At 47.3% G+C, this 16,274-nt stretch overlaps 1 protein-coding gene across 2 annotated transcripts; it reads right to left on the bottom strand.

Moving 5' to 3' along the window:
* Nucleotides 1-66: 66 nt before the first annotated feature.
* IVNS1ABP (influenza virus NS1A binding protein) lies at nt 67-16,168 on the bottom strand. Of its 2 annotated transcripts, none has more exons than XM_027899849.1 (15): nt 16,029-16,168; nt 10,302-10,513; nt 9,006-9,132; nt 8,544-8,713; nt 8,380-8,455; nt 7,828-8,001; nt 7,357-7,482; nt 5,872-5,979; nt 3,692-3,818; nt 2,947-3,171; nt 2,715-2,836; nt 2,491-2,617; nt 2,278-2,409; nt 1,966-2,139; nt 67-1,500 (listed from the first exon to the last, which is right to left on the bottom strand). In XM_027899849.1, exons 3-15 carry the CDS (start codon nt 9,114-9,116, stop codon nt 1,247-1,249), a joined length of 1,926 nt encoding a protein of 641 aa, XP_027755650.1. In that variant the 5' UTR covers nt 9,117-9,132; nt 10,302-10,513; nt 16,029-16,168; the 3' UTR covers nt 67-1,246. The 2 variants fall into 2 exon arrangements, with proteins under 2 accessions (XP_027755650.1, XP_027755649.1); XM_027899848.1 differs by lacking the exon at nt 16,029-16,168 and adding an exon at nt 10,951-11,187.
* Between the last annotated feature and the right edge of the window lie 106 nt (nt 16,169-16,274).

Here is a 16,274-nt window from a genome sequence, read left to right as displayed (position 1 = left end):
CCCATCCAGAGGGGCTTGTTTGATATCCCCCAGTTGTGTTTGCAAAGAAAAGGACACACAGAGAGCTCAGGGCACACTTGTGGTGCGAGGGTTTCCCAAAAGGTACCTTTAATGTATTTACAGCAGCAGCAGCAAGCAGTCAGTGCTAGTTTGGCACCCAGAGTTAGATGTGCAGCACTACACATTAGACACCGAGTCATCCCAACCCAACAGCTGATCCAGAGGAATAGAGAGAGTGAACTAAAACAGGACTATGAGCACGTAGGAAATCAAGTTATTCGTGTTCTATTACACTTCCAGCTTGGAATATTAGAAAAATAAACTTAAGACAGTTACTACAACACATTTTCATTGCCAGCTGGCAAGAGTTTAAAACCCACAAGAACCCCCCTCCCCGAGTTGTGGTACAAAGATCAGCTCCCCCAGAGTAACAAATGGCTGTACAGAAAGCACTCTGCATCCTCAAAACACCTGGAGCCAAAGGAATTCTCCCCCCAGGAAGTCTCAGCTGTGGTGTCTCAGAAAGCCTACGCAGCTCTAAGGAAGGTGGTGCAGACTAACTTACACTATGGCAGCAGAGGCAAAGCTCCCACACGGGGTGAGTCCACTGTCCTGCTCAGTCTCTGTGAACTCCAAGGTTGTCTCTTTGTTCCAATAACCACTGACTGCCATGTGCACTTCAACAGACAAAATACTCTGCTGAGTATATAAAAACTGTTATAAAAAGGCAATTGTAAAAGATAAGGTATTAGCAGAGGCATGTCAGCTTTTTTTTTTAATAAAAAAAATAGCCATTATATCTATTTAAATAAGGCTTCTTGTTACAGATTGTTCCAGTTACTGAAGGAAACCAAGGCCTGATGAGAAAGAAAAAAGCTATCCCCCACAAACCTTACCCTTCCTGCCCCGAGAACACACCTCCAGGAAGCCATTTCACGTGCAAAGTGACAGAACAAACACTGGGGTAAGCTCCTGAAATGATATGCCCAGTCTAGTCGCTCCTGCTTTATCTTCAAAATCTTTAAGACAAAACCAAAACAAAAGTTCTAAAATACACAAAACCCCCCTTCATCTCAATATTCTTTCCAAAACAAAATATGTACAGCACATTAATATGCAATATGCAAAAGCTCTGTGTTGCTGTTGGCAACGTCTATGCCCTCCCCACCCCTATTCACAGGTGTACCTCTACTGACACGCAATTACATCACTAAGCCTGTTAGTTTGAAAAAGGGATTTAATTCACTCAGAACTTGTAGATCTTCGTGTAGGGGCTCCACTCGTTGGACTCGGGGTTGTAGACTTCAAGCGTGTTGAGGAAGTCGTTGCCGTCGAAACCCCCCACGGCGTAGATGGTGTTGCCCACAGTGGTGATGCCGGCGTTGCTGCGGGCCGTGGTCATGCTGCCCATCATCCTCCACTCGTTGCGGGCGGGGTCGTACATCTCCACGCAGTTGACGGCGTGCGTGCCGTCGAAGCCGCCGCCCACGAACAGCTTGCCTGGCAAAGGAAGGGCAGGGATGAGTGCTGTGTCCCAGCCTCCTCCTGGGAACGCAGCCCAGAGGAGGAACCGCGGGGGGGCTGGCAGAGGCCTCAGTCAAGGCTCGACCTGCTTTGGATCTCCTGAGCGTGGCAGCTGAGGGCGGGTTGGGTCAGAGCAAGGGCCAAGTCCCGATGCAAACAAATGGGTGCAGCTCTGAAGTGCTTTGGGAAGAGCGGGCAGGGGGTGAATGCCCCAAAACTCTCTGATTACTTTTACCTAATCCAAATGAGGTTTGGCCAGGTTCCTACTGTACCATGTCCTCCCTGAGAAGGAACACAGCTTTGTATTCTGCTCACATCACAGCTTAACAGGCAGCATTCAGCAAGCCCCAGAGGCTGCTCAGGCCCTGCAGCAGCAGCCCCTACCAAGAGAGCCCCCCTCAGAGACAGCCCCCTCCCAGAGAGCCCCCGGCAGCTCCGCACCTTCCCGCACGGCCACGCCGGCGCCACGCCGCGCCACGTTCATGGGCGCTATGAGGGTCCAGGTGTTGTTCTCGGGGTTGTAACGCTCCACGCTGTTGAGGCAGTTCCACGACTCGGCGCCCCCGATGATGTACAGGAACCCCCCCAGCTCACACACGGCCGACTGGTGTCTCCCTGCAACCAAACACCAGCACGGCCATGCACCGACATCCCACAGCAGCTCAAAGGAAAGCTCTGGCCTGGGTTTTGCTTTGGGGCACTTTTGTGGTCACCCTTTTCTCCCCCTCCCTCCTGACTACGCAGTAAACTTACGGATGTTCAGGGGAGCGCAGCTCGTCCAGGACTTTGTTACAGGATCAAACACCTCGCAGTTCTTCAGTCCCTTTTGGCCATAAGGATCGGAACCACCCACGATGTACAGCTTTCCATTGAGGGCACACACTCCTGTTCACAAGGGACAGAATGTAAGGCAAGAAGGAGCAAATGTAAAACACCCCCCAGCCCCCTGTGCTGCAGAAGCCTCACCTGCATTGCAGCGGTTGGTCCTCAGCTCTGGGACAGGAGTCCAGTCATCGATTTCTGGCTCATACATCTCTCCACAGCTCAGGTCATCCGAGTGGCCATTGGACCCCCCCACAACGTAGAGCTGCCCCTAAGTGGAACAAACACACCCCCCCTTCAGCACTGGAGTGCCCGTGGAAGCAGAGGAACGCCTCATGGCAGTCAGCGTGCCCCGTGCATGCACCCACCATCAGCACTGCCATCTGGAACCGAGCCCTGGGTGTCCTCATGGGCGCGAGGAAGGTCCAGGTGTCGGTCTGCGGGTCGTAGCACTCCACTGTGCGCAGGCACTCCTCCCGGTTGTAGCCACCTGCAAGCAAAGGCTCACGTGGCACCGCCGCCCCACAGACCAGGTGCTGTGATGCTGAAGGGCTGCACAGGGAGGTGAGGATGCCCTGGCCCCCCTGCCCGTGCCCTGACCTGCAGCGATGAGTTTGCCGTGGAGCTCGGCCGTGCCCAGCCCCGAGCGCGCGTACTGCATGGGGGACATGGGCTTCTCCACCACGTTGCTGGGCTGCAGCTCAAAGCTCAGGCTCTTCAGCAGCCGGGGGGTGCTCGAAGGGGAGCTCTGGGGGCTGTTCCGGCCGTGCAGGAAGATCACACACAGCACACCGTCCAAAACAGCCAGACACAGGTACGTGTTACCTGGCACCGGGAGAGAAGGAGAGACCACCCAGGTAAGTAAAGTTGTGGGTCACCCAAAGTGAAAGCCAACGAGGGTCTTTTGGTTCTGCTTCTCCCCTTATCTCCTTGGGTTTTTTTCTGGTTACTGGTATTCCAAGTGTTAGAAAAAGTGTTAGCTACTGAAAAATATGAGTTTTAGGTACGAAAATAGTACTCTAAGAACGTAAGACAGCAACCTAAGGATGTGCTGGTAGGGTCTCCTCACACACCCAGAGCAAAGAGCTCTGCTGATTATTTAGGGACTGCCTATCTCCTTAGGATTTTCTGGGTAACTGCTGCACACCACGGCATTTGGGATGGCCCTGTAGACAAGGAATTGAGATGTATGTGATCCCAGTTACATTAGAAGCATCCCACCAATAATTTGTAAGGAAAAGCACTTCTGCATTCCTCAGAGACGCTGAAGGAAACCCCCAGGGAGCAGGAGGTGGTGGGTACACGATACCAGACACGTGTCAGACAAGCCCTGCCCGTTACTCACTCGAAGTCTTCTCTGAAGCAATGATTTTCCACTCGTGTTTAGGACTCTGAACAGTAGCATTTGGAGAAAGACTTCCAGAGGAGCTGCTACTGATCTGCTTGTGATCATTCTCACGTGGTGGCTTCTTCTGCAAAATCAAAAGGCAGCTACAGAAACCTAGCCAGACTCACCTCCTGCTACCTCTGCTTCCCTGAGCTACTCCGTCACTACTCCAGAGAACATCTGAGCGCCACCCCCGCAGAGCGGCGTTTATAGCACACCTCCTGCACAGCATCTACCCAGCGACAGCCAAAAACCACCCTGCACCTTTCTCCTGGGACTCCTCTCATCCTGGGACTGCAGCTCTCTCTACACTGCTGCTGGCAGAGCAGGAACCATTTCCAATCCCTGCGAGAGCCTGCCTCACCGACAGGATTTACAAATGCGAGGGAAGAGCTGCATGCAGTGGGCCACCACCAAGCTACCAACGAGAAGCCCCTCTCACAGCTCTGCTCCTGGAACTGGAGTTCATTATATAATGCTGGTTGGAAGTGAATTAACTATTCTCTTCATTCCCTGAAGACAAATTAATTTCGCCTCAGTTCCTCTCTATGCTCAGATTAGCTGTTTCTTGGATTTTACTCCCTTGATACTTCCCAGTAACAGGAGATTTCTGCTTTCTTTTCATCTTCAATTAAATTTATACTGTAGCTTATATTATTTTGCTCCATTAAGAAAACCCTCCAAATTTCCCATTTCAGCACAGTTGGCTGGGGTGGTTCAGGCGTTTTCTGCAGCCCAGAAGTTGCTGTGCTGTCTGTTCTGCTCAGCAGCAGAGTTTGTGACCACACACCCAAGTTTGTGATGCGTGCTGAGTTCCCCGGAGCCTGATCTCCATGGAAACTGTCACAGGCCTTCTGAAACACATCACCTAGCGCAGATAACCTCTCACAGAGGAGCTGCCTTGCTAAACTCAGCTACCCGTGAACATCAGCTCATTGCTGGGCAGCGTTTTTGGTCCTGCTGTATCTCCATCCAATTAACCCCTTGTGCTCTTATCTGTAAACTGCCTCGACCCTAACAGAAAACACAAACTGCTGTAATTTAAACACTTCAAAGTTACAGTTTTCTCCAGACTGGTGTTAGATCTCTCAGCTGTTTACAATGTCCAAAGTTGGTGATTCTTCTTATCAGAAAGGATTTAGAAAAAAGTTGAGGAATCCCTCTTGGTCTTATTTCTGACAATGACCGTTCTGAACCTTTGCCTCCCCACTCCTGAGCATTACCAGGACCCGTATCCAAATGTGGAGAAGTCTGCGAAGGCTTATTAAAAACAAATGAGAGACTGGAAAATTTGCTGGCTTTTCCTTTTCCTCTCTTTTCATTTCTAAAATCCATGTTCTGGGATGGACGGTGTTTTGCACACACATTAGCTAAAGGTTTCGAGAAGTAAACTTTTTGTATCAGCATGTTATAAAATACTACAATACATTTGCTTCAAATTCAGTGAATTTAAACGAACTTCAGGTGTGTAAAACAACTGATAATTTACACCTGTTAGTCCCTTTCTATTCTTTGTACTTAGCCTCCTTTTGCTAAGCTGTGTGGTTTTCAGGAGTTGAGAAGGATTATACCTGGTTAGAAATAAAAAGAAAATGAACACAATGAAAGAAACCCTTTCCAAAAGCACAGGACCGATTTGCACACAGTCAAAACACGTCTAGATCAGAGAGATCTGGCAGCTACACTGGCAGTGCAGCTGCACAAAGGGAACGGCCGCTGGCAGCTGAAGGATTACAACTTGGACCTGGAATCTCTCCCTGGGCCAGAATCTCCCAGTAGCATTCCCCACTGCAAGCCAAGCAGCCCGAGATTCTTTACGCTCTCTGGATAACTCTACAAAGCCTCAGCTGACTTCCTACAGCTGAGTGCTTGTCTGCCTCTTCTTTCTTCTAACAGCCAAGACTGATTTGGAAGTCCAACCCAGAGCACTGGGTTTTGCAAAGGCCCAGTCTGCGAAAAAAAACAGAGGCTGAGACTGTACCACTGCCTCCAGCAGCTCTGAAAGAGATACCTTCCCGTGCTGTGCTTCTCCACGACAGCTACTGCTGCTTTCTCTGCTGGCACAACACGAGACTTCAGGAGTGCTGTAAACTGCTCCAGCCTACCTGGGGTTACCTGAGGCTGTCTGCAATTTGTACCTGCACAAACTGAATGTGGTCATCCTCACTGCCATACACCTCAGCCTGTCCATCTAGCAGATTTCCATCAAGCAGCTTGTGATCAGCTGAGTAGTACAGCGTTTGCACCTGCAAAGACAACAACAGAACACCCATGTGGCTGCTGTCAGTGCTCCTCAGCTACAGGCACATTACCCCAGGCACACCCTGCTCCTCAGCTCAGCTCGAGCTCGCCCAGGGGCACAACTAAAAGGAAGCAGATGTCATGGTGGCAATCTTCAAACAGGGGTGGAGGGTCCACACTTGCTCAGCTTGAGAGAGACATCTTCCTTTTCCACGGGCTTCTGCTGTTTGGTTTTTTTCCAGCACAGAAACATTAGACAAGCAAAAGGCACATTAATTTGCAGAGTTACACAAATTCACAGTCTCTTGCAAAGCATTTTTCCTTATCCCTGCACACAAGTTTTCTTGCTTGAAAAATACACATATTTATCTCCATCAAAAAACGTCAAGAGAAGCCAACAGTGGACTCTAAAAGAAAGGTATGGGAATGAGGGAAGACAACACAAATTTAAGCTCTGGAGGGAACTGTTGTCCACCACTGAACAGCAGATGCAGCTGTTTCAATGAAATGCATCTGAGTTTCAACATGATCAAAGCTTTCAAAATGAGTTGCTCCACGAGGAAATACACACTTGAGAATACACGACAGTATCAACATGTACCTTTGCCTATACAAGCGTTTCTGACGACCCTTCATGCTTGTAAATAACAAACTTGGAAAATGTTGACGTTCCATGAGATTTGGCAAAGCCTGTAGCCAATTAAAAATGTTGCCTCCCCGCTAATTTTTCCATTAAACACTGCCCAGGCTACATCTACTATCAGTATTCATGAGTAAAGCCATTTAACAACACACAACTTTAAAAGAACGTATCCTGTAAAAGGAGTAATAAACACCATTAAATCATCATCATCGTTCTCTGCCCACAGCGGATTTTCTTAGGAGCACTGGGGCAGGACTGCTGCTTCTGTACGTGTCAATACACTGGAGGTTCTTCTTGGTTCTTCAGCCTTGGTATCCTAGTTTTGTTAATAAACCTATGGGGAGATAAACCAACGGGGAGGAACAACCATTAGAAGCTTTTACCTACTGTGCATTTACAAGCAAAACCTGCAAAAGGAAAACATCAAGAATCTACGGCAAGTCCTCAGTTACCACCTCCCCAAACCTACAGCAAGATACACGCCACTCTGAGGGCACTATACAGCAACAGGGAGCAAAAAGGGAAAGCAGAAGACCAGACTGAACAGTTCATTCAGCTCACCTGAACACCCCCCCAGTTTCTCAGCTTAGGGGTACCTACAGTAAAATTTAAATTCTTTAGGGTCATAGTTCAAAAAGCAAAAAAAAATTTAAAAAATTAAAAAGGGATCATCCTTCATAATGGTTTTTTTGTTTAATAAAAAATATAAAAGTTTAATCCCATTTTCTTGAAGACTAACCTCTTCCATGAGATCTTCCAGGCTGTCTCCGTTCTCCCAGATGCTGCGCTGTACCCAGTTGATTACCTTTGTGTACAATTTGCCATTGCTAGGTAGGCCAACATTGTCTTCCAGCATTATTTCAAGCTTGAAGGAGAAGAGAAAAGCATGATTATTCCCTGGGAATTACCCTGGTATTTGTAGCGTGCTGTACTTCCCACAGTCAGCACTACTCTCACTTTACCTCCGAGGAGCCTTCCAGGCTCTGGAACTGAGCTGAGTGTTTAGGCCCAAGCACAGCTCCTTCTGCACTTGGAAAGGATGACAGTGTGTCCTCTCCACACTTAAGGTTCAGAGCATTGGATATTACACAGATCCATAACCGGCAGAAGCCAGTACACCAAGTTTTCCTTCCCCCAAAAAGGAAGCCATACTTGCTGGTTGCTCTTCAGAAATCCCATCCCAGAAGGAATTTTACAAAGCCAAACCAACCTTTAGCCGTGGGAGTTTGAGAAATTCCTCCTGCTCTGAGATCTGCACGAGGTGTTCCTGTATGTAGCCGTCGATCTTGTTCAACAAACGGGAGTCTCCCATGGAACTGGCAAAGTTCCGGTAGGAGATGCAGCTCTGCACATCCATCTTGGACAGCAAATAGTCCCCACAGACCTGGGAAGGGAAAAGCTGCATCTTAGTTCACAAAGTTTTCTGCATGTAAATTATCCACCCCAACATACAGCCACAGCTGTTTCCTGCCTGCAGGACAGTGACTGTCTGCTGTCATCCCTGTGCCAGAGCTGCAAAGGACACGTTGCCTTCCACAGGAACATGCAAATATCAAATGAAAAAGTCAGATGCATTTGGAAGTTGCTGATGTGACACTGCAGCACTCACTGCTGGCACCCAAATCAACGCAGTGCCAGGGCACCTCTACAGGAGCTTTCCACTGACACATAGTCATCATTTTCTGCCTCACTAACACCAAAATGCACAGTGCTGTCAGCCTGGGAAGGCAGAAAGGACTTCCACAGGAGCTGAGAACTGTACCTGCTTAACCCTCTCCATCTTCAACCTCTTTGCTGCAGAGTATACATCTTTCACCAGCTCTTTGTCAGCTTTCAACCTATTGAAAGACAGAAATTTATCTCTATTATCATTTTGATTTTCCAAACCAAAGCTTACCCTCTCTGGTTTCTGTGTACACTACTTACTGAGCAGTGTAGGCATAATTCAACAGAACTTCCACAGCCTCTGGATTGAGATCATCGAATTTCACATGGGAGACTCCGTGGCAGTCACTGTCAGTGTTGAAGATTTCAAACAGGTAGGGGCTGCAGCAGGCCAGCACAGCTCGGTGTGCCAGCATCTCATGGCCACACACCTGCAGTCAGAACACAAACAGGAAGCCCACATGCTGGTAAAGAATTTTTGGAATTACATCTGTATTTTAATAGTATGAAGGGAAAGCCACAGTTCAAGTGGATGCCACAGATCAAATCGGTTTTTCAAATCAATAGTCTCCAGCTGGAAAACAATGTCAGCATCACTTCTCTCAAAGTGTATCTGATTTATTTTTTTAAAGTGTACATTTTTCAGGAAAACTGGACTCTGAGATGCCCCCTGTCCCAGGCAGTGAGGCACACAGAGCCCTCCAGGGGACAGGACACGGGTACCTGCAGGCGGACGTCGCAGAACTGGCCGCTCTTCCGTAAGGCATTGAGTTTGGCAACGGAGGACTCGATGAAGTTCTCATCTTCAAACATCAAATATCCATTGGGAATCATTTTGGTGATGGTTTGGCTGCAAGGAGAAGACATAAAGGTTATGGCCACAATGTTAAACTTCAGTGCAGGAGGACTGTTAACATCCTGTTTGCAAACAAACCTTCAGGGAGATTAATGGGTTCATGATTTTCAGAGACCGAGGCAACCATTCTTAATTCACATCATGGGAGGTGCAAGGTTCAGAACTACACTCTGAACCTCTGCTAGCCCCATGGGAACAAGGTGGAAGCCCCTGGATTACACAAGAAGCTTCATTCCCCTCTATGAAGATCTTATTTGGGAGATTCAGCACCAGCTCTCATTATTCATCACCATTTTCCATTCACTATCACACTGGTCAGCTGCATTTTTTGCACAGCTACATTGAAAAATAAGAACTTAAAGTAACTAATGAAGCAGAGTAGAAATATTTTTGGTTTAATTTTATGAGTAATGACTCAGTATTTTAGAACATCTGGAAATCATGAAACAACACTATGACCAACAAAACAACAACGGTGGATTTTAAGTCATCTTGAAGCTAAAACAACTTTCCCCAAAGATCTTACCCATATATAAACACACTACCTCAGAGGAACTGGTCCAAGGCAGGAAAAATAACTTCAGGAAACTAACTTTTTAACCTGGAAGCTATTTTGTAGCTCCTTCAATTGATTCGCTTTTAGTTAGGCACTTATAGGGAAAGTCCCCTTACCAAATAGGAAGCTAATTAAGAATACTAAAACATTACCCTGAGGTCACCTAACGAATTAAAAATAGTAATAAAAAAAAATCTAATTTGTAAGTTTGAGAAGCTAACATACACAAAAGTATAGGTTCCTCAAGAATTGCAGAGGAAAGTATACGTGGGATATGTTACCAGCAACAATTTGTATTGCCACCTAAGGTTTAAGAAAATTCTGAAGATCAGAGTAAACGAGAAAACCCCAAACCAGGAAAAGTGGAGAGCAAAAATCAGTAGCAGAAATAGCAAAGACCCCCCCCCCCAAATAATTCTGGTATTAATACATTTATTTTCACTTACCACTGCAAGCATTTCACTTACCACTGCAAGACCCTAAACTGGCAACAATATTCTTAATTATCCATCAATTGTGTTTTATTAAACAAAGGACAGCAAGGGTTTATATTTGCACAATTTCAGCTAAAGTAATAACTACTGTAGACACAGTGGTATCAACTCACCTAACAAATATGTGACTGCAAATTTAAAGTAGTCCAATGGTATCACTGTGTTAGAACAGAGCACTCGAGTGTCTGTGCTCTGGGGAGATGTTTGTTGAAATGCAAAAGCAGCTGCAATATGGATTCCAAAACTATCAGGCTTGAGGATGATGTAATGACGTCCTTATGAGCTATAGACATGAATTTCTTCTGTGATAATCATTCATCATAACCTGCAATAAAGGAGAAGTTAACAAGTAAGGACAATAGATAGTGCTACCCTGTATTTCAGATAAAACTTTCATGCTGTCTCAAAGCACAAGTTCCTGACCCAAACAAACAAGTTCTGGTTCACAAACAAGTCGTTCCTCACAAAAAGCAAACAGCCTGAAAAATTCCACAGTGCCACCAACACATTCTTGTGCCTAATGAGAGATCAGCCACAGCACTTGTTAAATCCCCAAAGACCAGAAAAGGGCTAAATTAGTGCTTAGAGAAAAAGGAAGATCTGAATCTCTTTTTCAGACAATTCCTTACCAGCTCTGCCCTTCAGCACATCCTATCCCAGACCATCGTGGCTTGCACGAGTAAGTAACTTGCAACTAACACAACAAAAATAACTATTTTAAAATATAACTTTAGAAAAGAGCCCGATCCACAAGCCTCCTACCTTTGGCTTCTCCTGGGCTCATCTACTTATAGCCTTCTTCTACCGAATGCCTAAAATTGTCTGACGATGGATTAAGGACATGTCTGAAATGACTGGGCATGTCTCCAGTCTCTGGCACTTCCAGAAGGATTTATAAAGTCAGAAACCACTATCTGGATGACAACTTTCCCTGGTGAAAAGTCTGTGAACAGAATTAGTTGGGTTCTGGTCGAGCTCTGCACTGGGATTCCACCTTCCATGGGCTCTTTATGCTGGGAATTTCAGGGAGGGCACAAGAGGAGGAGGAGCAGCAGCGGGGAGGGAACAGGCAACAAACACCCACTCTGGAACTTTCCATGACCCTGACGCCACCTCAGGAAAACCTCTGGCACTCCAGCTCCGAAACTCTATTTGTCACTCCAGAATAAATGCCACTCTGGGAATCGGGTTTCCTTAGAAAAGTCGCCTCGTTGCAAGGGAAGAGAAGCCTGTGATGCTGGTGCTGCCGCACGGGTGTCCCTTGGCAGGAGCTTGATCTCCCTGCTCCCTGGGCAGAGCAGCAGCTCCAGCGGGACGCAGGTTCCGGGAGCGGCAGGGGGCATTATCCCACCAGATCCCAACTCCATGGGAAACTGTCCCAGCCCCGCAGCCCTGCAGACACCTCGTGCAGGAAGAATCAACATTCAGTACGGCTGGCTACTGGAACAGGCACACCCCTCCACTCCAAGGAAGGAACACCTGCTCCAGAGCTCCAGCCAGCTGGAAGGGAGAACCCTGGAACGCCAGGAGGACCCTGGGACTATAACCTTCTACTTTAATGTCAGCCTGCTTTTCTAGGCAAAGGAACCTCAAAGATTAAAGGTATATTCTTTTTATAATTCTACAGGCAAGGTCTGAAATCAAAACCAAGCTCTATTTACCAAATATTATTTAATTAAGCATTTGGCAGTCAACACTTCTCATGTGGGTACAACTGGCATAATCACTGCAGGTTTCAGAGCTTCTCAGAACAAAGCCCAACAGCCTGACTCCCCAGAGATTCACTCAACCAAAACATTTCCAGTTACAGGACAGCCAAACAATTCCAACCCAATCCCAGCACCAGCCTCGCTCAGTTTACATCTCTGGGCATGTTTTGTCACATTCTGCTGTACCATATCAACTTTATTTCAAGTGTTACACCTCTATTCTTGTGACCTTGAAGACCTAAACAGATCATCCCAAATAATTCCGGATTAAAATGGAAGATTTGTCTCTCACAGTCCTCCGTGTGTGACGTCAAACCCACACATACACATTGGTGCATTTCAAGGTATTGTTCAATTTGAGTATCTGCAAATGTCTTAATTACTGCCACAGAGTTTCAGTGCTGGTCTGTGTGTCATGGCTAATATTATTACTCAAAATAGCATTAAAGAGCATGAGCAGATTCATCACTTTCCACATTCTTTTCGGCGCACTACTGCTAGAACAAAAGCCAAACTTTGGCTGGTGCCAAAATTCACTAAAAAGCCAAGAATGCTGCATTTTCTGCATTAAAGGTTATAGACAGGTACTGCAAACAAACTTCTTCCTTAAAATTATTTTAAAAATCTAATCACTTTGTCATTACCTCCTCCACCTCCTTGCTTACACTCCCTTCTAGCTCACCACAGCAAGAACTGTGTGTGGCTTTTTGTCACAATTTTCCAGGCTTCTGAATTTGTTTGAAGCTCAGTGTGATGTTCCCAAATCACTGCCAGCCAGGGAAAGCCTGGTGCCTCTGATGACTTTTCATGATGACTTTTCAAGCTCCACCCAAATGCACTTCTTTAAACACTTTAAAGCTACAAAACTGGCATCCCGGAATGGGGACAACACATTCCACTTGAGAAAACTCTTAGTTGAGAGTTCCCTGCACTTACTTTTTAAATGAAGCAAAAAAAAAAAACTGAGAGTGATGTGTGAGCTCTGGATTTCTGTTCTAGTTAATGCTGAGGGTGGACAGTAGTGACACTATCCATCGACGGACGGTCGATCACGCTGTGCTGGCCAATGCTCACGCGGTGTGCTCCGACATCAGGGCCGTTCCCAAGCACAGGAATGCCAGCACTCAAACGCCTGCCCAGCTGCTGCATGTAACACAACCGTGCTGTCAGAACTGGGTTTCCTGAACACTTCATGTGGGGCACAGACTGACATTTTCCTTTGCTACATGTGTGTACCACTGGACCATGAAAGGGTCACGGCTCGTAACGCACTGGGAGATGAACTGGCTGCACACACTGCCTGCCAGAGGAGAAACTTCCTCCTTCAATTCATCTGTCCATTTCCCTGGATGTGTACTTAAAGGGGTATTTAAGAAGACTCACCTAAATAACAACGATAGTAAGTCTCCTCATCCTTCACTATCCTCTTATATATCTTGCAAATGCTGCTGGAATATGATTAGCTCAGTTACAAGAGCAAATAAATGTAATAATTAATACACTCTAAATTCTTAATTGGGTTCAGAATTTGGAATCTGCACAACACAATGTTTAATTTAAACAGTTGTTCACTGCAGAAAACATCCCAGTGTTTAAAAAACCTTCCCCAGGATTATTACTGGAGCATCTCAAACCCCTTACTGTGCCCTAGGACTCCCCTGCAGAGGCACCTGCAGGACCTGTGATCTCTGGTGAGGTACCAAGAGAAAGCCCCAGAGGCAAAAGTCACCTTACCCATGATCCAACGACACAGGGGGTATCTCTTTAACCTCTCACCTTTAATACAGTCCACTTTCCATGTGCTGTATTTCACTAAAAACGTAAACAAAGCCCTTGCTCTGTGCCAATTTTGCACAAACTTTTTTGTCAGATTGAGGTATTACCTCTTCAACTCACAAGTGAAGCACTACCTTGTGGGAGATACTTGTTCATCTGTTGACTAAAAGTCAATACTTATAGAAATAATGATGGACACTCAATTGACACTTGTTGGGACAATGAAACAAAAATGGAATGTAACACCCCCGTGGGTGCTTTCTGCCTTGTCACAGCCCAGCTCAGAAGAAATGTAGGTCACACCTTCAACTGTATACAACAGTCCATTACCTATATCAGAAGATAAAACCAGATGTCCTCAAAACATTTCTTTCAGAAATTAGCATTTATTTATGATAAAAACACACAATCTTTTCATCTCTGAGTTTGTACTGGTCCACGTCACCAAGACATGTATCAACCTATTTTACACCACTAAACAGCTCAGCTTCTTTACAACAGTGATTTAAGGTAAGACTCAGAATTTACAACAATTTGTTTTGCTTATTCACTTCTCAGTTGTTTTCCATGGAAGATTTAGTCTCACTGATAATTATGACTTGTAGACAAAATTGTTCTTTTTCACTGCAAATCAAGCTCAGTTGTGCTCCCACCCCAGCAGTAAGGAGAAGGGAGGGAATATTTGCTATCCCTGAGTAAGAACTGAAGGGGAAGGATGGAGTACTGTGGACATTTTCCGAAATCTCTGACATGCAACCCCAGAGGATGCAATACTTGGACTGTCCTCTATAGAGAGCAAGCCTAGAGAGCTCTTCCAAACACACATTATGCATGCAGACTTTAAAAATTTATAAGCAGCAGGCTTTCTGCTTGAATGTTACTGCTGTTCCAAAGACAACCCTCAGCTCTGACACCTCAGCTGCCCATTCAGCACTCGCTTCCAGGACTGGCCTCCCACGGCTCCGAGTCCCAGCACTGCTCATTAGTCCCCTTTCCACACTGCTCCTGCCTTTCCTCTCCTTTCCCACGATAGAAGTTTATTGCTGTCATAGTCTTTATCTACATCTCTTTTTTCACCTTCTGCCTCACATCCACTCTACTAAAATCTGAGCTGTTTCCTCCTCCCTCCCTCCTCCTGGGTTTCTTCTTCCCACTTCTCACAGTTCTCCAAACATCTGTCACACAACCAAATTAGTGGGGTTTGTTTGTGTGTCCTTCTGGTCTCCCATCCCCCCCATTCTGGGTAATTTTTGCCTTTCTTAGCATCTCCTGATCCTTAAGAACTCAAGCTGAGGAAAACAAAATCAGATCTATTTACAGCAGTCTCCTAACTGGAAAGTATTCCCTGACTGTTGTATCCTGTGCTCAGGAGTCAGACCTGTGGCTAGAAAATCTGCTTTCTAAAATTAATCCAATCTCACCATCAAAGCACCACATCCTGGCTTGGCTTCTTATTTTGCAGCTCCCTGTCAGAACTGAATAAATATGGTGTCTACACACCCATCACTGGAAACAAGAAAAAAAAAAATCCTCCCTTCACAAACTACATAAATAGAGTGACATGAGGCTGTGTTTTCATTACTCCACCACCACTCATCTTTAGGAGTAACTCTGCCTCTCACTTTGTCAACATTCTTCTATCCTCTATAAAAATCATAACGAATCCAAGTTTCATTGTCCGTGGGAATCCCGGGTGAGGGAACAGTGAGAGTGCCAATGCAAAGGTATTTTCTACCTTGTAGAGCCTCTGAAAAATTCCACAAAGCTGCTGGAAATTGGTGCACACAGGCAGAAAATACTCTACTTCTTCCACCCACCCCCATAAACAAACAAAAACCCAACAAACCCCCTGGCCGTTCATCCTCACCCGCCTTCCCCAGAAGCACTAACGTGGGCTGACGGCCCATATTTTGCTGTATTATCGCTGTATAGATGACGGGAAGGGTCGTGACATTGGCAAGCAGCTGTCAGCACACGTTCTTCAACCCTCTTTCCTGCAAAGCCCGGGACTTCCTCGATCCTTGCCCCCCGTTCCTGCCGTGGCGCTGGGGGAGGCAGCGCTGACCTTGGCCCCGCAGCCCCGGCGAGCGCGGGGAGTGCCGGCCGGGGTCACACCGCAGCCCCGCTGCCCCCGCAGGGACCGAGCGGCCTCCAGGCCGTGCCCACGCGGCAACTCCGCGGCCCGAGACGGGCCCGAGCACCCAACAAAGAGCGGCGGGGCCGCAGCGCCTCCGGCTCCCTCAGCGCCTCCGGCTCCCTCAGCGCGGGGCGCCCGCCCGGGCCGCCGCCCCCGCCCGCTCCCCGGCGGCGAACAAAGAGCGGCTGCACGGCCCTGCCGCCGCCCGCCCGCCCTACCTGCTGCCTCTGGGCGCAGACGGCGCTGACCATATTGGGAGCCTGCGGACCGCGGGAGAAGCCGATTCGTAGGGGCAGCCCCGGCCCGCCGGGAACAGGGAGCGGAGGGCGCGGAACGCGCGGCGCTGCCGAGGGAGGAGGAGGAGGGCGGCGGGAGCGGAGCGGGAAGCGCGGCCACGGAGCTGCGGGAACACGCAGAGCCTGCGCCTCGGACCGTTCGCCTGCGTGGGGCGGGAAGCGAGGGAG

Source organism: Empidonax traillii, unplaced genomic scaffold, assembly GCF_003031625.1.
Source record: "Empidonax traillii isolate 1590-97213 ecotype Southwest subspecies unplaced genomic scaffold, ASM303162v1 scaffold691:size399616, whole genome shotgun sequence".
NCBI lineage: Eukaryota > Metazoa > Chordata > Aves > Passeriformes > Tyrannidae > Empidonax > Empidonax traillii.
This window is presented reverse-complemented; position numbering and strand designations above follow the sequence as displayed.